The following is a 22,903-nucleotide window of genomic DNA, read 5'->3' as shown; positions in this document are numbered from 1 at the left end:
GTCAGAATCAGTGCTTCTTCGGGGCTGTCAGGGCTCAGTGGAAGCGCCAGGATCAGTGCCAGGCTCCAGCTGGAGCTTGGCGCTGATCCTGGTGCTTCTGAGCCCAGAAGAAGCACCGATCAGCTGGAATGTTGCAGCATCTCCAGGGTCTTGTGATTTACATTCAGACGCTTGGCAACTGATTCATATTTATTATTATTATTATTTATTGAATTTTTATACCGCCCTTCTCCCGAAGGACTCAGGGCAGTGAACAGGGCATATAGATAGAAATACAAAAGTTAAAAGAAGATTAAATTATTGCCCGAATTAAAACGATCAAAATATAAAAAACATTAAAACCCTAAAATTCCCCCATTAGGCCAGGCCAGCTTGTTCAAATAGATGGGTCTTTAACCCGCGCCGGAAGGAGCGAAGATCTGGTGCCATCCGGAGCTCAACCGGCAGTTGGTTCCATAAAGCCCACAGAGAAGGCCCTCCCCCTGGGGGCCACCAGCCGGCATTCTCTGACCGGAGGCACCCTGAGGAGGCCCTCTCTGTGGGAACGCACAGGGCGGAGGGGAGTCGACGCCGGCAGCAGGTGGTCCCCGAGGTATTCCGGACCCATGCCATGTAAGGACTTAAAAACCATCACCAAGACCTTGAACCTCACCCGGAAGACAACTGGTAACCAATGCAGCTCGCGGAGCAAGGGTGTAACATGGGAGTACCGGGAAACTCCCAAGACAACTCTCGCGGCCGCATTCTGTACGAGTTGGAGCCTCCGAGTGGTCTTCAAGGGAAGCCCCATGTAAAGAGCATTGCAGTAGTCCAGACGAGAGGTCACGAGCGCATGAGTGACCGTACACAGGGCATCCCGGTCCAGATAGGGCCGCAACTGACGCACCAGGCGAACCTGAGCGAAAGCCCCCCTAGTCACGGCTACTATGTGATCTTCTAGAGTAAGCCGTGAATCTAGGAGGACTCCCAAGTTGCAAGCCCTATCCACGGGGGGTAAAAACTCACCCCCCATAGAAAGAGATGGAACATTTTGAATGTCCCGGGATGCCGGAATGTACAGCCACTCAGTCTTGTCAGGGTTGAGCTGAAGTCTGTTCCTCCCCATCCAGACCCGAACCGCCTCCAGACAACGGGACATCACAGCGAGGGCATCACTGGGGTGGTTTGGGGTCGAAATGAAAAGTTGGGTATCATTTATGACGGTCACAGTGTCCCAGGGTCATGTGAAGTGACTAAAACCTGCTGCAACCACCCAGCAGAGGGGGGAAAATAAAAACCAAACACCCCCCACACACACACACCCGCTGCCAAGCCTCAACAGAAATGCTCACAACAATGAAAACCTTGGACAGGAGGAAGAGCGCCGCCGGGCAGGCAGGCAGGCAGGTGTCCTGCTAGGCTGTGGCTTTGGGGGCACTTTTCAGTGCCATTGTAACTTCAAACAGTCACCAAGCGAACTGTTGTAAGTCGAGGACTACCTGTACTTTATCACTTTTTTCCCTTTTTTTTTTGGTCATCAAGTTTTTGACACCTTGCTAGGTGACTGGTGGTACTCGGATGTTGCCATACCCCAAAAGTGGCACAATGGGTGAAAAGGTTGAAAAGCCCTGATTTAGGGCATTCAACTTTGTAACAGCTCTTTTGGTGGGAATCCTGTCCTTTGTGAATTAACAGACATAACTGGCATGTTCTCCCTAAACTCTCATAGTTTCTGATGCAGCAGATCCCTGAAAAGGAACCTTGAACAGCAAATGGGCCATGCAGATGGGCTAGCTGACTTCTTGGTGATCACTACTTGAAGAACTTGAGCTACAGGTACTTGAACCACATCTGTTCATTTTATGTGCTTTGCAAGAATACGTGTTACAGATTAAAAATATGTATCTTGTACAATATTCTTTTTTTAAAAAAAATGTAGGAAAAGTAAACGGCAAAAGAATGGGAATAAAGATTATAGTGCTTCTCATTATTTATTTATTTATTTATTTATTATTGGGACTTATATGCCGCCCTATCTCCCGAAGGACTCAGGGCGGCTAACAACAATAACATACAATAAATACAGAACTTAAGATAAAATTAAAATTAAAGGCCTCTGTACAATAAAATTAAAATTAAAATAAATTAAAAATTAGAGTTAAAAAATTAAAAACATAATTAAAATCCCTGTCAGTCCAGGTCAGCCAGGTAGAAAAGGAGTGTTTTGAGGCCGCGGCGAAAGGACTGGAGATCTTGGGCCATCCGAAGCTTATGGGAGAGCTGGTTCCACAGGGCTGGTGCTCCCACAGAGAAGGCCCTCCCCCTGGGGGTCGCCAGCCGACATTGTCTAGCCGACGGTACCCTGAGGAGGCCTTCTCTGTGTGAGTGTACTGGGCGATGGGAATTCGTTCCCGGCAGCAGATGGTCCTGCAAGTATCCCGGGCCTACGCCATGTAGGGCTTTAAAGGTAAGTACCAGCACCTTAAATCTCACCCGGAGGGCAATCAGTAACCAATGCAGCTCACGCAGGAGGGGTGTAATATGGGAGTATCGGGGTGCTCCCATCACTACCCGTGCAGCCGCACTCTGCACCAGCTGAAGCCTCCGGGTGGTCTTTAAGGGCAGCCCCATGTAGAGAGCATTGCAGTAATCTATACAGGAGGTAACGAGTGCGTGGGTGACTGTGCATAGGGCATCTCGGTCCAGAAAGGGGCGCAACTGGCGTACCAGGCGAATCTGGGCAAATGCCCCCCTAGCCACGACTCCAATATGATCTTCAAAACTGAGTCGTGAATCCAGGAGGACGCCTAGATTGCGTGCTTTATCAACGGGAGGTAACATCTCTCCTCCTATAACCAAAGATGGAACCTCTGGGACTAAACGAGATGCCGGTACGTAAAGCCACTCAGTCTTGGCCGGGTTGAGCCGGAGCCTGTTCTTTCCCATCAAAATCTGTACCGCTTCCAGGCAACAGGACATCACATCGAGGGCCTCACTGGGTTGGTTCGGGGTGGGGATGAAAAGCTGGATATCATCAGCATATTGATGATACCTCACCCCGAAGCCACGGATGATCTCTCCCAGCGGCTTCATATAGATGTTGAACAGGAGAGGCGAGAGTACCGACCCCTGAGGCACCCCACAACTAAGGGGTCTAGGGGTTGACCTCTGCCCCCCTGCCAACACCGTCTGCGAACGGCCCGAGAGGTAGGAGGAGAACCACCGCAGAACGGTGCCTCCCACTCCCAACCCCTCAAGACGACGCAGCAAGATACTGTGGTCGATGGTATCAAAAGCCACTGAGAGATCTAATAGGACCAGGACAGAGGAATAACCCCTATCTCGGGCCCGCCAGAGATCATTCACCAGCGCAACCAATGCCGTCTCCGTGCTATACCCAGGCCTGAAACCCGATTGGTACGGATCCAGATACTCAGTTTTCTCCAGAACCAAAGGGAGCTGCCGTGCCACCACTCTCTCAACGACCTTCGCAAGAAAGCGAAGGTTGGAGACAGGATGGAAGTTATTTAAAATAGCTGGGTCCAATGCAGGTTTCTTAAGGAGGGGCCTTACCACCGCCTCTTTCAAGGCGGCAGGGAAGTACCTTTCACTTAGTGAGGCATTGATAACTGCTAGGATCCAGCCTCGTGTAACCTCCCAAGAGGCATAGACCAGCCAGGAGGGACACGGGTCCAACAAACACGTGGCGGCACTTAATTTCCCCATGATCCTGTCCACTTCATCCGGAGTCACAGGATCAAACTTCCCAAATGTTCTTGGCCAAACTCATCGTTTTCCTGTCATCAGATACTGCCCAGTCAGAGTCCAGACCAGCCCGAATCTGAGCAATTTTGTCCACCAGATATTTACTAAATTCCTCAGCCCGTCCTCGTAAGGGGTCCTCTCCTGTCCCTTGATTTAAAAGGGAGCGGACCACCCTAAACAGGGCGGCCGGGCGGTTATCTGTGGATGCAATGAGGGTGGTGAAGTAAGCGCGCTTTGCCACCTCCACTGCCACAAGATAAGATCTAGAAAAGGATCTTAACTGTGTTCGGTCAGACTCGGACCGACTGGTTCTCCAAATGCTCTCTAGGCCCCTTCTCCGGCGTTTCATCTCCCGCAGGTCCTTGGAGAACCAAGGAGCGAGCCGGGACCTGCGCCGGGTCAGAGGCCGCAAAGGCACAACGCAGTCGAGAGCCTCCGAGGCAGCCTGTTGCCAGGCATTAACTAAAGACTTGACCGGGCTGTGGGAGAGGGAGGTAGGAATCACTCCAAGCGCCATCTGGAACTTATCTGGGTCCATCAGGCACCTGGGGCGGAACCATCTGGTCGGTTCCGCCTCCTGACAGCGGGGGGTGACGTGACAGAGGCCCAACCGCAGGAGATAATGGTCTGTCCATGAAAGGGGTTGAGATGTTGGAGTAACCCCCCCAGACCATTAAGCCATTGCCCAGAGATAAAAATAAGATCAGGTGTGTTTCCCCCCTCGTGCGTTGGGTCCTGAATAATTTGGGTCAGGTCCATGGCCATCATGGAAGCCATGAACTCTCGGGCCACCTCCGATGTACCGCCCAGGGAAGGCAGATTAAAATCTCCCAGAACCATAAGTCTGGGAAATTCAACTGCCAATCCCGAGAGGGTGTCAAGTAGCCTGGGCAAAGCCGTTGCTGCGCAGCTTGGAGAGAGGTATGCAAGTAGCAGGCCCACCCCAGTGATGCCCTCGACGTGATGTCCCGATGCCTGGAGGCGGTCCGGGTCTGGATGGGGAGGAACAGGCTTCGACTCAACCCTGACAAGACTGAGTGGCTGTGCGTACCGGCATCTCGGGATATTCAGGATATCCCACCCCTCACTATGGGGGGTGAGTTATTACCTCCTGTAGATAGGGCTCGCAACTTGGGAGTCCTCCTAGATTCACAGCTCTCCCTAGAAGACCATATAGTAGCTGTGACTAGGGGGGCCGTCGCCCAGGTTCGCCTGGTGCGCCAGTTGCGGCCCTATCTAGACCGGGATGCCTTACGTACGGTCACTCATGCGCTCGTGACCTCTCGTCTTGATTACTGCAACGCTCTCTACATGGGGCTACCCTTGAAGACCACTCGGAGGCTCCAACTGGTACAGAATGCAGCCGCGAGAGTTGTATTGGGAGTTTCCCAATACTCCCATGTCACACCTTTGCTCCGCGAGCTGCATTGGCTACCAGTTGTCTTCCGAGTGAGGTTCAAGGTGTTAGTAATGACCTACAAAGCCCTTCATGGCATGGGTTCGGAATACCTTGGGGAGCACCTGCAGCCGGCGTCAACTTCCCTCCGCCCAGTACACTCCCACAGAGAGGGCCTCCTCAGGGTGCCACCGGTCAAAGAATGCCGACTGGTGGCCCCCAGGGGGAGGGCGTTCTCTGTGGGTGCACCGGATTTATGGAACCATCTTCCGGTTGAGCTCCGGATGGCGCCCGATCTCCGCTCCTTCCGGCGCGATCTTAAAACCCATCTCTTTAAACAAGCTGGCCTGGCCTGATGGGACGGGGTGGGATTTTTATAAATGGACTTCAATTTTTAATCTGTATTAATTTATTATGGGCATTGTTTAATCACGTTTTAATTTTTAATTTTTGTATCTAGTTTTTATGTATTGCCCTGTTCACCGCCCTGAGTCCTCCGGGAGAAGGGCGGTATATAAATTAAATTAATAAATAAATAAATAATAAATAACTGACCACCAGGATCCCACCTTAAGAGAAGGGACTCACATCCATCTATCTGAGGGGCAGTGGCCTCCCGTGGACGGAGGGTCTCTCTAATAACGATCGCCACGCCACCTCCCCTACCCTGAGCCCGAGGTTGATGTAGCACACGGAAACCTGGAGGGCATAGATCAATCAGAGGGACCCCTCCCTCTGGGCCCAACCAAGTTTCCGTGATACATGCCAGGTCTGCGTCTTCCTCCTCGATCAAATCATGGATGAGGGGAGCTTTATTCACAACAGACCTGGCATTTAAATAGATCAGCCTGAGCTCAGGTGTCTGCCCTCCCCCTTCCCCGGGAGAGCAGGTGAGAGCCAGAGGATCGGAGCGCGCCACAGCTCGAAAACAAAATTATCTGTTCTCCAATTGTATTTCGTATTTTAAAAAAAGAAATGGTCTTATTGTATATTATGGGAAGTTATTATTGCTAGTGAACCAGCTTAAAAAAAACCTTTCTTCAAATCTTTTTTAAATGATGAAAAGAAAAGGAAGATAGTTTTCATAAAGGGAGGCCTCTGGCCAAATCTTTTATGTGATTCCCCTATAGAGCAATCGGAGGACCTCTGTTGGTGTCCATTAGGTCCATATTTATTTATTTATTTTATAAATTGGAACAATCTAATTTCTTGAGAGAAATGTTCTAGTTCTCTACATGTGTGCCAAAAGCATCCTTGTCTCAGGAGCCTGAACTCCGTAGAGTGGAATCTTCACTTTTTGCCTTGTGGCTCCCTTAACAATCTTCGATAAATACTAGGGCTTACACAGACTTTGGATTTGCAGGGAAAGAAATGTGTTTCAGATCTTCGCATACATTAGCACCCTTCAGCTAATGTAATTAAATCAAACTACATATTTTTCAGAATGTGGAAAGTTGCTGCTGCTTCAGGTAGTGGCTAGCAAATACTATGAGAAAGCCCTGCGCACTCTGAAGCACATCCAGAGCTTTGTAACACTAACAAGGTCTTTCCTCAGAACTCTTTTTATCAATGCAACGTGAACACGGAGGACAGATTCTAAAATAGCATTCTGCTGTAGAAATGCAAAATGATTTAAATGTAGTTTCCAGTAGCTAGCTTGCTATCTTGGAATTGCCTCGATATCAGAGAGCCTTCTTCTGAATATATTATGATAAGACTATTATACATCTTGCTAGAAAAAACCAGTTTCCTAAGATTCCTTACTAACTGACGTGTTAATGTGACTCAGCTGCAGCTGTGTATCTTACTATATTATGATATGCAAAACAAACTTATTTAAACCTTTTAAGCCAAATTATGTAGCTCACCCAAAGAACTTTTATGACTTCCTTCTGCTGTCAAGACAGGTAACTCAAATGATTACATACAACGTACCCAAATTCTGTAGGAGGTACGAAGATAACAGGATCAAAAAGCTGGCTTTTTGTAATATCTCGCATAAAATTAGTTTATTTCTTTATATAAAAGTGTCAGTGCTGCTAACATCGGATGTTCTTGCTTTGACAACATAGGGAGATGCAGCCTTTTTCTTTCCTATGCTTTACTCTTAGAATTAGATGACAATGGGGGAGGAGGAGGAATGTAATGGGAGTTAGTTAGACATAACAATTCAGGGGCTTTTGAAACAAGAGATGATAAAGAAATGGTGGGTTGGAGAACTGGAGGGAAAGCCTGCATTTCAAACTAATTGGAGAATGTGATTTATGACTGTTAATCAGAGGAGGGAATTGTGCTTTGATACTATGTGTTTAGGGGAGGGGAATTCAGATTTTGGCTTCGACCATGTAGGTGCCGAAGCTGTGCTACTCATATAAAAGATTCTTTAAGGTAAACAATGCCTTGAAGTACTTTGAAGAGTTTCATTTGTCGGAACCATGACAAAAAGTGCATTTGTTTGTGTGTGATTCTGACCTTGCTGTAATTGGGTTGCTATGTTAATACTGGCTTTGCATCTGGCTTATTTTAATAATGCTAGTCTCAACTAGCGTCCAAATGAATTGGGGGCTCTGGATTTTACAGCTCATTTCCTATTATCTAACATGCTGCCAGCAGAAAACTTAAACCCATGATGCTGTGTAGGTATAATGGGTGTTCTCAGATAGCCTAAGTGAGACCCCCTAAGAGAGCCTCTTCTAAGCCAATACAATAGTATTACATCAAGTAGCCCTGCATCTAGTACATGCTTTGATTACAAGAAAAAAAATCTCTTTGATTTAAAATTAATCTATCCCACCAGAAAGACTCAATTAGCTCTACTGTGTTTGTTCATTTAATACAATGAGAAACACCTACCTATCACTGCAGATAGCAAAGAATTATCCTCTGCTCCAGAATTAAGAAAGACATCTAAGGCTTCTTGATCAGACATATCCACGAGGTCCATTTGTTCCAATGTGTCCACATTCACTTCCATGGAAGACATGCTCCCTATTGGCTCTGAAATTAGAAAAAAAAATAAATCAGCAAATTTACCCATATTTAGGCCTTCATGGTTGCAAAATTAAAATTTTACCCCCATTTTCTCTCTGCACCTAAAAGGATGAATCAGGACTTACGAGTTTCAGAAAAATAGTTTTGAGTAACAATTGATTTGAAACCTTTTATAAAGAGTTATGTTTCTTAGAGGTTTCTAACACTGAGACAAATAAAATGTAATTATAATTAAATGATTACAAGGAGATTATAGCTATCAAATTCCATAATAGAAAGATTCTATGTTTCCCAGAATGTTCCCTCTCTCTTTCCTTAAAGGCATTCCTCATGTTCTAGAAGTATAATCAATGATCCAGACTTATAGAAAGCCAATCACTCTCAGGATTAGACATTCCAGGAAACAACAGAATATTCCACCAAGGTCTGCACATTCCTGGTCCCATTTTCCACTAACTAATAGAACTACTGAGTAACTTTTCTATCAATCTGTTTTACATTCCAGAAATTTCATGTATAGCATAACAACAAAGTCGCTGGAACATCATCCAAAATTGTGAAGGGGCCAAATCGGTTACCCTAGGACAGGGGTGTCAAACTGCCGGCCCGCGAGCCGGACGCATCATGACGAAACCACGCCCACCCCATTGCCGGCAATGGGGAAAAAGCTCCAATACATCGCACGATGTCACGAGTTTGACATGTCTGCCCTAGGAGAAAGAAAAAAATGGCATGGTCTGGTATAAAAAGTAAAGGAGAAAAGGGAATAGGGATTGGTATAAGGTTAAGTCGTGGATTAGGACTGGGTGACTTTAGGCCAGAAATAAACATCCTTCAAGGCAGAATATTAATTCTTAAGGAAAGACACAGAATTATATATGCTGCTAAAAAGACAGGAAGTCTCTCTCTCTCTCTCTTGTGCGATCCAAATGAAGCAGAACAAAGCAAAGCTCAGAGCAGATATAAGAATATTTTTTGTACAGTGTTTCATTAAATAATGCAATTAATCAATTCAGGAAACAACAATGCCCACAGCTTCCATAAAAAGGTAATGTAATGCAAATATGAATATCTTGTTACAGCAGTTACTTGGAGATACCAAAGACCATAGTCATCACAGTAACAGTTACATGGGGAGCTCAAGGAAGAGCCCTGTGTGTTCACATCCTGCTAATGGGTTCTCCCATTAGGGAGAAGCAGAACATGCTCTATTCTTCTTTATTTATTTGGTTCCTTTGGGGCAGAGCAGATTTCTGATTAACTTTTTCTCTTGATGAGAAGCAAGACACAAGTTATGCTTCAGCTGTACTTTCTGCCATCTAGCTCACTGATTTGCAAGAGAATAGTTAAAACAGGAGACGTAAGCTGTAACTTCTCTGTTTAAAGGTTGAAGTGGTTCAATATATTAATTCTTGCTTCCCAGATGAACAACGGTCACATTGGCTGCTCTAGTCTTAGAACTAGAGCAAAGGCGTAAGACAGAACACCCGGGTTTTTTTTTATTCTGATTATACTTAGTACCAACTAGTCATTTCTTGAAAAGGAGTACCCTTGAGCACATCACCTCATTCTAATCTTTTTGAGTAAGACTGTATGTGTGGAAGACATAAAAAGAGTACAAAATCCAGTGGAATGTTGGGGCGGCTCAGTGAGTCTGTGCTTTGTGATTTAGCTGGAGAGATATTTACCTGGAGTCTTAAAACGAAAGGTTTCAATACTTGCCCCGTCTTTCAGCTATCTGCAGATAGCCTGTGGTGAGGTACTGTTCCATGTCCTGCTGGAAAGCTTCTTCGAAGAATTTCTGCCGCTCCTTTAGCTTCATTTCCTGGGTGTGCTCCATGTCCAGCACTTTCTGAACATGCTCTGTGTCAAGTTCAGCTGAAACAGGGAAATAAAGGAAATACTGTTATTTTAGCACTTAAAGAAGCATTTTTATACACAACTGTATCTCAGTAAATCATGAAATTAAAATCAGAAATATTATAAAGCAAATCGTTGTGTCTCAGGTTTTGAAATTTCTTAATTATCCAAGACTAAATTCAGTGCTAGCTAGAAAAACAATTCAATATCAAATAGGTCAGTATCAAGACTTTTTTTAATACAGAACTTCATAGCACATCATAGTAGGTAATCTCTTACTGCATTCTTTGCAATGATTTATTTTCCCCAAACTTTGAAATGTATGTATTAAACAGGTTCTGCCCCTTATAGTCTTCTTAAAACATAAAGCTCAAAAAAAAATATCCCCAAATGCCAGCAATAGCCACTTTTGGATATCATAAAGTCATCAGCAATATCTCTTATAATCCTTAGACAAAGTAGAAAATCCTAAAGTAGCTCTTAAAAAGTTCCCTACTCCACTGAATAGGAGCCCTTCTCAGCCAAGGACATCAGCATTTAGGTAACAGTTTTTGTGTTTTGCTTTTGTTCCATTCGCCTCTGTTTCTACTTAAGACAAAAAGGCCCAAAGCAAATGCTAGACCTATTCTTAAGGAGAGCTGCAATTCTTCTTTTTTTTTTTAGAAAAGCCTTACAGATTTCTACGTTTTCCCCTAAAACTATCATAATATCTGCTCCCTTCTTTCCATCAGCAGTAAAATAAGATATGGAGTTTGTGTAACCTTTTTGCAATTCCTAAACCTCTCAATCAATCTTGTGCATTCCAATCTTTAAAATGTCATGGGTTACAAGTAAAACTCTTTATTAAATGGCCAGAAAAGAAAGCTCACTGATAATCCTTCCCCCTTTGGACCTACTTCCTTAATTGAACTTGCATATAATTTTAATGGACTCGGGAAACAAAGAGTTTTAACATAGATCTAACCTGTAATAGTTACAATTCTATTCTCAGCTAAAATATACTGTAAAAATATTTAATCCCACAAGAAAAAAGCAGCGGAATATGAAATTGATACTCTTGAAACTGTTTTTCAACAAAACTGTCACATGAATATAGCATGTCATAAAAAGCACAATATAGCTATCAGATCAAGTTCCAGTATTATATCTAATTTATGGCACAGCAGAGTAGTCTGGGTGCCAGGCTCTGAACCATGTTAGCAATAGACAATCCTGAATAGGATTCACACCATACACACCAGGAATCTCTGTATAAATGGGGCGCAGTATCCTCCCCTCAGTGTGACAGTGGGGTCCCATGTCAAACTGTAGATCATATCATGACCAGCTGTAACCTGAGGGCATATACTTTTTATTTATTTTTTTATTTTAATTCCATTTATATCCCGCCCTTCTCCGAAGACTCAGGGTGGCTTACAAGCTTAGCAGTAGCCTTCATTCTATGTATATGCCTGCTTATTAGGGCTTTCACACACACCCCAAGCGGCATTATTACAAAGTCAGCTTATTGCCCCCAACAATCTGGGTCCTCATTTTACCTACCTCGGAAGGATGGAAGGCTGAGTCAATCTTGAGCCTGGTGGGATGCGAACCTGCACTAATTGGTCCAGTATCTGATCTTTTTTAATATAAATGATGCTATGCTTCAATGATTAGATGGCCTAGACATTGATATTTGAACATAGATCTTTTTAACATTCATATTTTACTGTGCTCTACTAATTTAGATGAAATGTTAATATATATTGCTAGCCCATGTATGCCACATGCTAAATAAATAAATATGGCACATCAACAATTGCTACAAAAATATCTGTCAACAACTGCACTATAACTTTTTAATTCATGTTCTACACACCTACAGTATTTACCTAGTTACTGTCAAAATATTTTTTTTTTCAGAGATCATAAGAACAACACTGAAGTAAATATCTAGGGATGTTGCACAGAAAATGTGCAAGAACAGCAGAAGGAAACATGGTATTCCAGATAGATTACAGAAAAGATTACAAGCAAAACTCTTTTTACTTAATTTTACTAAAATATACTTGTTAAGTGTGGGCAGGGCTTTTTTCCTCATAGAACGCTCAGAACGGAGTTCCGGTACCTTTTTTGGATGAAACCTTGTAGGGTAGGCAAGGCGGGTTGTATGACATGTGTGAGTTCCGGCACCTTTTTCTATTACAAAAAAAGCACTGAGTGTGGGCATAAAAAGCATCTAGTACTTTATATGTATTTTTTTTTAGTTTGACAGTATATAAGCAAGCCTTTTATACTATTAGATACATTGCAATTAAGAGCAAGAATATCAAAGACAATTCCATGATTTCTGTTGCTGTTCCATCAGTAGAGAATATATGTAACTCAGGGTTGAGCTTAGTGCTCTCTGAGTTTGCTTGTTTGCTTGCAGACATTTAATTACCCAACAAGTAACATCACCAGTGCTAATGAGTAGGGTTTTATATGCAGTAGCTTTCCCTACCAGTAATGGTGGAGGTGTGATTTTCTCCTTGGTAGTTTCTTGATTAGAAAATTGTTTACAGCTTGACTGCCCGGTGTTAATCCCTAGAATGAATGTTGGCTGCTGAAAAGGATGTATTTTGGTCTGTTTCCTTAGCTTTTTATTGTCTTTTTAAAAGGACACATTATGTAAATATGCTTTATTTCTGTGTTTATTGATGACTGATCTGTTGAAATGGCCTAGCTTCCAGAAATTCCCTAGCTTTTTTGAATTCTAGGATGTTCACAATTTCCCAGTTCAAACTATGGTCCATGTTGGTGAGATTAAGAAGTGTTCATCGTGTCCTCTTGATTGCTAGTGGGGGTTCATAGTTGGTGCTCTGCTCTTCTGCCTGTCTGTCCTGCATAGTGGCTGTTTCAGTCCTATCTTGTAGATGACTCCTGTTTTTTGTTTTGTTTTGTTTTGGGCTCCTGAGTCTTTTACTTAACCTAAGATGCTTTGGGAGATTTTAGTTGGTTTGTGTCCTATACTGATGGGTGATGCTATATGGTTATAATAGTCTGTCTGTTGTTTCTGAGTTGTTCTGATCTTTGCTAGTGTTAACCTTTTCATAACTTATATTAACTGTGCTATAGTGGTTTACATGGTCAGACAATTTGGATAAAGTTGCGTGAGTATCCATTTTGCTGGAAGATGTTGTATAGGTGATCTGTTTCCTTTTTCTGATGTTCTGGGTTGCTGCAGTGCATTTGTACATGCCTGAATGTTAATACTTATTCAGACAAGTGTAAACACACTATATTTATTAAAATGTTTATATTTATTCAGTATTAAATGTAAGAAATGGTCTAATACATAATGAAGGAAATAATACTGAAATAAAGGAAAATGTTAAGGAATATAAAGGCCAAAACCAAAGCCATGATCCTGCAATTCTAAACTCATTAAGTAAGGACTCAGGTCTAAATTTTGTATTTAAAAAAGCATTTTAAATTAATAATTAGAAAGAAATCCAATTGTAGTATGAAATACAAGTTATACAAAATATAAACATGGATATAGACAAAGAGCCTGGCTATTGTCCAAAGGCTTTCCTTGTGTTAAAGCAATGTATCCTGTGCTACTTAACAGAATACATGACCTTTTTCAGAGAACATCTGGAACCATGGCAATGAAATTTAGCTTTTTTAAAAGAAGCACTTGGAATTACTGAGTTCCTACACTTTCTGTCATAAAGGTTGCAGCATCTTGCAAAATAATGAACCAACTCTGCATTTCTGAAGATTTACTAGCAACATAACATATTCTACTAGTAGCTAAACAGTAGCAATCAGTTCTATCAAAGAAGTGCAAATGTTTTTCTAATCAATACAAACAAGTCTTGCAATCTTGTTGAAATGAGATTTCTCCACAGTCTATCTAGAAAGACAATCTGCCTGTTTAGAGTAGTAATTAACGTCAGCTCAAGATGTCAGCCTGTACTTTCCATGTTCACAATGATAAGGCATTTTTCCTCTTCAGTAACGTTTCTCAGCTGCGCATTTTGGAGAAAAGAATATTATGATCCTCCAAGGAAGATAAAAAACAAGGACTGGCAAAAAAATAAACTTTTACAAATGGGGATGAGGAAATTTTGGAGACAAGATCTATATCATTTTTCCTCATTTCTCTTTTAATCTATACTGTATAGATGAATGCACTTCAACACATAATATGAATTCTGGATTCTATGCAAGCATCTATACAAAGTTCAACTGCTATATTCAACATAAAGGCAACAGAGGTTTCAATTTTTTGCCTATATCCCTCCTATAACCAAAGCAATCAAGAAATAAAAACACTATTTACAAAGATTTTCTGCCCTGTACTTCAGTTTAAGACAATGGAGAAACCAGTGCAAATAATTAATGCTGGGCCATACAAAGAAAAGTTGGGAAAATACTTATTATGAAACATTAAGATGATTGGAAATTATCACTGAAAATCCCTGCTTCTATTACAAATTATTTGCAATTACAGACTCTTAAAATTGTATCAAAGTTGACAAGACAGGATCTATCCACTATACCACGGGTGTCAAACTCGATCGTGTCACGTGACGTATCGTGACATATTGCAACGCTTTTTGCCTTTGCGGAGCCGGGGTGGGTGTGACACATCCGGCTGCGGGCCGCCAGTTTAACACCCCTGCATTATAACATGGTTGTCAGCCTTTTGGCTTGCCTGGGAAGCATTGAGTGAAGAGAAATTGTCTTGGGTCACATATAAAATATGTAATAGAATGTATATGAATTTCCTTTATTTCTTTATATTTTTTAATATGTGGGGCCGCATTATTAGATGTCCAGGGCCTCATACAGCCCATGAGACTTAGACACAAAGCCAGCTGGGTGTCCTTGGGTCAATCACTCTCTTGTAGTCCAATGAAGAGGGCAAGGGCAAACCATTTCCGAAAACATTACCAAGAAAAAGTGCAGGCGCCAGGAGTCAACATTGACTTGAAGTCACAAAATATTAACAATGTCACATTAGAACAGTCTCATATTTATGCATTACATTTGTTAGCCATGCACAAAATATTGCATACAGCTGAATACAGAATTCTGTGCAAATGGAACAAACAGTATTGTGCAGTTTATTATTTCTCTTAATTCTGTATAGAAACCAAGTAATCCATTAGTGAAGGGAAACAAACTTTAGGAATGGAGCTCTCTGAATTCTTCTGCCAGCCCACAAGAGCATAATTTGTGTGCATAAGGGTGATTACCGTATTTTCCGGCGTATAAGACGACTGGGCGTATAAGACGACCCCCCAACTTTTGAGATGATTTTCAAGATTTTTCGTCTTATACGCCGGAAAATCAGCGAGCCCGGGAAGGCACGCCCTCCCCTCTCACTGTGGAGGAAGCAGGGCAGGCTGGCGTCTGGTGGGAGCCGGCAGGGCAGTCCTGCGCACGTGCGCGCTCCCCAGCTCCTAAGGAGTCCTCGGGGAGCCATGGCAGGCGCCTCACGCTCTTCCCTCTTGAGGCAGCATCGGCGGAGCCGTCCGGCGTCGGGCGGGAGCTGGCAGGGCAGTCCTGCGCACGCGCGCGCTCCCCAGCTGTTAAGAAGCACTGCCATGGCTCCCCGAGGACTCCTTAGGAGCCGGGGAGTGCACACGTGTGCAGGACTGCCCTGCCGGCTCCCGCCAGACGCCAGCCTGCCCTGCTTCCTCCACAGTGAGAGGGGAGGGCGTGCCTTCCCAGGCTCGCTGACTTGCAGCCAAGCCGGAGCCGAAAGGGGCTTTTCCTTCCATCCACCCTTTGGAATAGACGCAAGAGCTCCCGGGGTCTGGCGTTTGCAAGGGGGAGGGGAAGGGGCTGAGAGGCTCTTGGGGGTGGGAAGGGAGAGTCACGTTGGAGGGGGGACTGGACTAAGGAGGCTTAAGTTGCTTTGCAAGAATGGGGGCGCTCAATTGATTTATGTACTATTTTCCGGCGTATAAGACGACTGGGCGTATAAGACGACCCCCCCAACTTTTGAGATGATTTTCATGGGTTAAAAAGTCGTCTTATATGCCGGAAAATACGGTATATTTATTTGGTATATGCATAACGCCGAAATAATATGTAGAAAAGCAAATACATCTTCTAGGGACTTCAGAATTGTTGGCATTTCTAGAACTAATGGTGGCTTTACAGCAAGCAGTTTCTGTTTTAAATCTTACAAATCTTAAGAGACAACCCAAGTCAGCTGACAAATATGTTGCATTATTTACCAAAAATGTCAATCAAGCAAGAAGTGGATTGTTTGGGAGTTACATATAAATCAATTCAGCTAATGGGAAGGTATAAAAAAATTAAGCTAATACCTCATAAATCAGGGGTGTCAAACTCAATTTCATTGAGGGACACATCAGCATTGCGGTTGCCCTCAGGGGGCCGGGTGGGTATGGCCTAGGTGAGCGTGGCCTACTGGGTGGGTATGGCCTGCGTAGGCGTGGCCTACTGGGTGGGCGTGGCTAGTGCGCGTATGGCCTACTGGGTGGGCGTGGCCAGCTCTACATCGTTCGCATCAAGGGTGCCTATGGGGGCCTGGGCAGGAGTGGGACAGATCTGAGGGTCTCTGGCAGGAGGAGGGTCTCTGGGCCAGGGCCAAGGCAGTGGGGGCCGTTCCCTCACTCTTTCCAGGATGGCTTCGCGGGCCGCATAAAACCACTTCGCGGGCCGGATCTGGGCCCCGGGCCTTGTGTTTGACATGTCTGTCATAAATCAAGCAAAGAAGCTTGTAATTTTAGGATGACAACCAAAAAAAGGCGATTATCCCATTAGACAGCCAGTTAAAAGGACCTTTTATACTTAATTCCCATTCTGGCCTTTCGGAAGAAAATGAAGATCTGGTTCTGTCAACTAGAATGGGGATCCAATAGTGGCATGCAATCCTGTTTTTTGGGGGGGAGAGGGGGGGCTCCTTTATTTTTTAACTGTATATTTTGTATAGATGTCATGGTTTTTATTTTTAAATCAAGTCAGTGAGATGGGTGGTATATAAATTTGATTACTAAATAAACAATAAAATAAAATAATAATACTTTGGCAGATTCATATATAAGCCATGGTGGCGCATTGCTGTATTGCAAACAAACTCTGCCCACAGTCTGGAGTGCAATCCTGATTGGCTCAAGGTTGATTCAGCCTTCCACCTTAGTTCGGTAAAATGAGGACCCAGATTATTGGGGGCAATATGCTGATATTTGTAAACTGCTAAGAATGTGCTTTTTAAGCACTATGGAGTGGTATATAAGTCTAAGTGCTATTGCTATATAAGTAGGTAAGGCCTTTAAAACAAAAATTAAAAGTAAATGCGAGTATTCTCAACTGAGCTCACAAGTAAAGTTAGTGCGTCCCTGGAAAGGTTTCATGATCTCTTTATCTGCTAACCATGCAATCCACATATCTCAAAAGGAGATTTTAAAAGCAATGTGTCAAACAATGCCTGTTGTGTTAGTAAAGTGAATGGCATTATCCTTTATATTCTCCATTGCCCCATTTAAAATGGGATCAGAACCAAAATATTGATGGTAAGTGAACTCAATTGATCAGACCTCAAAAAATTGAACTATCTTCTTGCAGATGGGTTCCCAACTGTCAGTAATCAAGCTGCTGTATTTGCTGTGCTGTCATTTAAACCTAGAAAGAAACTCAAAGTTCTTAGCTGTAGCTTTAGTTTTATCTGGCTGTAACCTTTTTACATTTAATACTATTTTTATTACTTTACTTTGCAATATTACTATTTTACTGCTTTCTTATTATATTTCATAGTCTATTATTTACTAGGATCTGTGGTTACAGCAATGAATTTACCTACCAATTTATCTTTGGAGAGGAAACATCTAGTTTATAACGTAGCAGGATATAATTAAATATACTTTTAGACATGGAATATAATTCATTTAAAATAACTATATTCATAGTTAGGAGATTCCATAGATGGATATGACAATCTATAGTACACTGTTTTTTCCCTTAATCTGGAATTATCAATTTTGTCATTTATAAATAGAATCACTGGCTAATTCTGATTATTACATTCAATACTATAATAATGTTTTACTTTTTTTGTCATTCTCAAATCCCACAGGCATGATAGAACAGTGCGTTAAAAGGTAGCAAAAGGAAAGAAGAGTTAATATTACATTTTCCTGTTACAAAATCAGTTCTGTACATGTCAGGTTCCAATTTTCAGCCAGTGAATGAACATTACATTAAAATCAGCATTATCCAAACTAATTATGTGCTTGTTTCATTCACTGCATTCATAAACAAATCAGCTATTCCTAAATGTTTATTTTAATATTTAACACTTATAGCTAACATAACAATTAATTTGTTACAATGAAAAAAAATTATGAAATAAGGAAGTAAATACTTAGAAACATGACATATAAATAAATAGTTACCCTATCTAAATAATTCACCAAAGGATCCAATCAAGTATAAGGCTTTTTAAAATATGAAACTAAAAGTATTTTTAACTGAGTATTTCTATTTTAGGGAAAGATCTAACAATCTAACCTTAAAAATATCATTAGAACAAAATACATTGTAAATAATTCTTTTCACCTTCCCTAAACCAGTCAAATGAGCTGTCCTATAATCTTTCCCATAAAAACTATATTTGATGAAGTTGATATTATTTTTATAAAATTCCTGCTTAGTAAAAATAGTAATAATAGTTTTATTTTTCATATTCCAATAACTAGGCATAGTAGAAAATGGTAAAATATTATGTCAAGAAAGGAATACAGTAACTTACTACAACTCAATTAAACACCTCAACTAACACATGGTTCAGCTGCTAATTTAAACTGTATAAAACACTTTCTGGAAAACACAAGACGTTTGACAGCCCAGGAGCAGTCTAAGGAATTCTCATGGTGAAAACTCTAGCAAGTGTTTATAAATGCCCTGGTTTGATTGTTCAATTTATTGTGCATCTTTTCCAGCATTCTTTCAGGGAGGAGGGATTGATGGTACAGGTTGATACCAAGCCAAGTATCGAAAAAGCATTATAATTCAGTTCCAAAGTTATTTAAACCACAGAATACAGTAACTTTTCCTTTGAAACCTCAATGCAGAAAACTCCTGAGAATACCACAGCCAGCCAAGAAAACAAACAAATGGAACTTCAAACAAATCAACCCAAAGTTCTCATTCAAGGCACAAATTACCAAGCTCAAATTTGGACACATTATGTGAAAACCTAGCTTTCTGGAGAAAACTGCAATTCTGGGAAAGGCAGAAGTTAAAAAAAAGCATGAGAACTAGCAGCAGCAAAATGGATGGATTCAACTACAGAGGTGATGGGGGCACCATTGGGAAATCTAAGGCAGGGGTATCAAACTGCCAGCCCACGGGCCGGACGCGTCATCAGGAAACCACGCTCACCCCATTGCCGCCAATGGAGAAAAAGCTCTTGATACGTCGCGCGATGTCATGTGACGTCACGAGTTTGACATGTCTGATCTAAGGAAACAAGTGAGGAAAGATTACCATGAAGGTAATCTACCTGTGTGGTTGCTCAGTCAACACTGACATAATGGCACTTAATCTTTTGATATATACACATACCCCACAAGCTTCTCCCTCCCACCTCAAGGTATCAGCTTAAAATCTCTTTTAGATATATGGTATTGTCTTTAAATAGAACAACACTGCAATTTTGACACTGGAGTGCCTCTTTTTTAAAAAAAAATAATATTGCTATTAAGGCATAGTGTAATTGTTCCTTCCCAGTACCTTGTAACAATCCTTCCACTTTGTTGTTTTTCAGCCTTCTTCTAAAGATGGTTTATCTACAGTAGAATTAAACTTGAGTCCAGAAGGAACCAAACTATAAGCTGTATGTATCGATGCAAAACCCTTCCTCCAAACCAGACTTTTGACAGTTATCAAGCCTGCGTCCTCCCAACTACAACTCACATTAGGGAGAGCAACTGGTGAAAGTTTGCTTCCCTTAACCTGTCTCACATTAAAAGTGTTAGGATAGCAACAGTCTTTTGTCTCTTACCTGACACAGAGAACAGGGACTGGTCATTGGGTCAGTGCAATTTATACTGACATGCTTTCTGTCAATTCAAGTAATGAATTGTTGACAGTATTTTATTTTATTTATTTATTTTAATCCCATTTATATCCCGCCCTTCTCCGAAGACTCAGGGCGGCTTACAATTTAAAGCACAAATCAATGTGCTTAGCAATAGCCTTCATTCTATGTATATACCTGCTTATTAGGGTTTTCAGCCCCATCTCAAGCGGCATTATTACAAAGTCAGCTTATTGCCCCTAACAATCTGGGTCCTCATTTTACCTACCTCGGAAGGATGGAAGGCTGAGTCAACCTTGAGCCTGGTGGGATAATGAATGTTGACTGGCTGTAAGCCTTCCCTCACAGAAAGCACTGAAATATATTATGTAATAGTACCCACTGTATCATTATCTGCATATGTTATGAACCCTCACAAAAAAGTATAGAAATTAATATGGTGTTATATGGGACGCGATGGCTCAGTGGGTTAGGACACTGAGCTTGTCGATCAGAAGATCGGCAGTTTGGCAGGTCGAATCCCATGTGCCGCGTAGCACAGTGAGCGCCTGTTACTCGTCCCAGCTTCTGCCAACCTAGCAGTTCGAAAGCACGTAAAAATGCAAGTAGAAAAATAGGGACCACTACGGTGGGAAGGTAACAGCGTTCCGTGCGCCTTTGGCATCTAGTCATGCCGGCCACATGACCACGGAGACATCCTCGGACAAGCGCTGGCTCTTCGGCTTTGAAATGGAGATGAGCAACGGCCCCTAGAGTCGGAAATGACTAGCACGCATGTGCGGGGGAACCTTTACCTTATATGCACACAGTTCTCCACCTACCCACTTTCTTCAGGCATCATGCAATCATAATTGACATAGTTTCTGGCATTTCAAACTTGTTTGTATCTGTAACATAGTATAGAAGCACTGGGATCAAGCATCTGTGCTAAATATTTAATAAAGTTTATTAAACTTTCAGCATGCTTTTACAATTCATACTTTAGAAGCATGTCCAAATTGGATATAAAAATGATGGTATAATTGGAATGTATCCACCAGGTTCTCCAGCTTTAGCTTTCATTTCTCTAATGTAAGACCATGTATCTCTAACAATATATTGTTGTGCCCTCTAAAACATGTATGGATAGAAATCAGAAAGAATCACACTCCATTTTGATTTTTAAAAAAACTATCCTATCTAATAATCAGAGCATGATTAAGTCCAGATTGTCAGTAAAAGAGTTGAATTTGTTTTAGTCATTATACAGTTTTTGCAGCAATTGCAAAGAACACTTAAAATAAGATGTAATTTTGAGCATTTCCAATGGGCTACATTATAGTTCTATGGTTAGATCATATCTGAAACTGGCATCTACTTATAGGCACAGCATTTTATCAAAGAGACCCAGAGAATTTGATGCAGATTCAGAAGGATGGTAAGGAATCTGGAAGTCAAGCCCCAAGAAAAATAATTAACAGAATTGCCATGTGTAACATCCAAAGGACATACAGAATAATATCTACGAAGATCTATAAGTCTGTTACATGCAAGGGTGGGTGGTAGTGTTCTCTTGTGAAATCAAGAGTAGAACAAGAAACTAAGAATTCACATCAAAATAGATGCTCTGGCTGAATATTGGGAGGAGATTTATTCTGTAGGAACTGTTAAACAGCAAATTTGCTAAGATTATATTTGCCCCTCTTTGATTGGAGGTCAAATTTCCATCTCCCAGTTGACCACATGAACTAAACAAATGATGACAGTCAGTGTAAGCCCTTTCTATGTGTTCTGGCCTTCCCCTTGGTTGCTTGACAAAATACTTCTTTCTGCTCAAGTAGCTTTTGAATATTCATTCTAACAGAGCATTTTGTCCAGTGAAGTACTAAATTTGTATATATTTCAATTCTACATTTTAGACTAAGAACACTTTCCTATTGGCTTACCCCACCCAAACAATAGTCTTTTTTGAAATGAGCAGCATACACCGCATTAATAAATAACTAAGTATATACCACATGACAGTTTGACTTCTGCTACATAAAACGCTATGATGAAACTAAAAAAAGAAAATCTAAATTATTCAGGAATAATTCAAAATGTGACTTTTGTCATGAGAAAATTTGCCAGTACTGTATGCTTAAGTGATTAAATAATTCATGCTAAATTATTTTTGTATTTTGAAATTACACCATCAAAGGCCATTAAAAAAACCCCTGAGGAAGTCTATATGTTTATTGCTCGATAGCTGTTATCCACTATAGTATTGATTGCATTAAAATATTCTCTACAGAAGGATGACATATCCAGCTTAGGTCAACCTTTAGACTTGCTTATGCATTTATAAAAATGTATCTTTTTTAATGATCCCATTCCAACAGATCACTTGAAAGGCAATTCTGACTGTAGTTCAGGTCTGACCATGGGAGGAAATATTCATTTACAAAATGAAGGACTTTTCTAGCACTGTATTTAACACAAAAACCACTATGAGAAGCAAACATTTCATTTCATATACCATGTTGCCAGGAAAAATGGTTTCAAGCAATTTTACAGCTACTAAATCCAAAAGAGCCCTCCAGCCATGCTCCTCCTACCAAAGCATACCAAAACAATGCCATTAAGTGGCCTTAAAATACAATTTAAGAGATACAGATTACTGATTATTGGGTCCACTACAGTTCTTTAATGAATCAGTCATGTCTAGCACTAATAAGATTTTCCTTACGTAACTATTAAGCAGATCTTATTTCACATATAGTAATACAAATTTATAATACACAACTTGCATCATGATTAGCCTAGATTTTTGGTTGTTCTACTAATGAAATTCACTTCATCATTAAGGAACCCTCTTTTTCCTTTATTATACATTTTTTTCATTTTAT

The 22,903-nt window shown here is 41.6% G+C and overlaps 1 protein-coding gene and 1 long non-coding RNA gene across 6 annotated transcripts in view; one reads left to right on the top strand and one right to left on the bottom strand.

Annotated features, from left to right (window-relative positions):
• Positions 1 to 22,903, bottom strand: part of DTNBP1 (dystrobrevin binding protein 1) — a 44,857-nt gene that overhangs the window by 2,419 nt on the left and 19,535 nt on the right. For 2 of the 4 annotated variants that reach the window (XM_081324220.1, XM_081324218.1), the window contains exons 8-9: positions 9,854 to 10,009; positions 7,988 to 8,137 (exon numbers count right to left, since the gene is read on the bottom strand). In XM_081324220.1, the coding sequence (XP_081180346.1) occupies positions 7,988 to 8,137; positions 9,854 to 10,009 (306 nt within the window). Of the gene's footprint in view, positions 1 to 7,007; positions 7,083 to 7,987; positions 8,138 to 9,853; positions 10,010 to 22,903 lie in introns of those variants that run through there. The other 2 variants (XM_081324221.1, XM_081324219.1) reach the window with 2 other exon arrangements.
• The window catches only part of LOC308665886, a 31,118-nt gene continuing 9,968 nt past the window's right edge, over positions 1,754 to 22,903 (top strand). Inside the window, exon 1 of one of the 2 annotated variants that reach the window (XR_014025986.1) lies at positions 1,754 to 1,815. This is a non-coding gene — a long non-coding RNA (uncharacterized lncRNA). Of the gene's footprint in view, positions 1,816 to 19,769; positions 19,833 to 22,903 lie in introns of those variants that run through there. The other variant, XR_014025987.1, reaches the window with a different exon arrangement.

This window comes from Vipera berus (assembly GCF_964194415.1).
Source record: "Vipera berus genome assembly, chromosome: 3".
In the NCBI taxonomy this organism is placed as follows: Eukaryota; Metazoa; Chordata; class Lepidosauria; order Squamata; family Viperidae; genus Vipera; species Vipera berus.
This window is presented reverse-complemented; position numbering and strand designations above follow the sequence as displayed.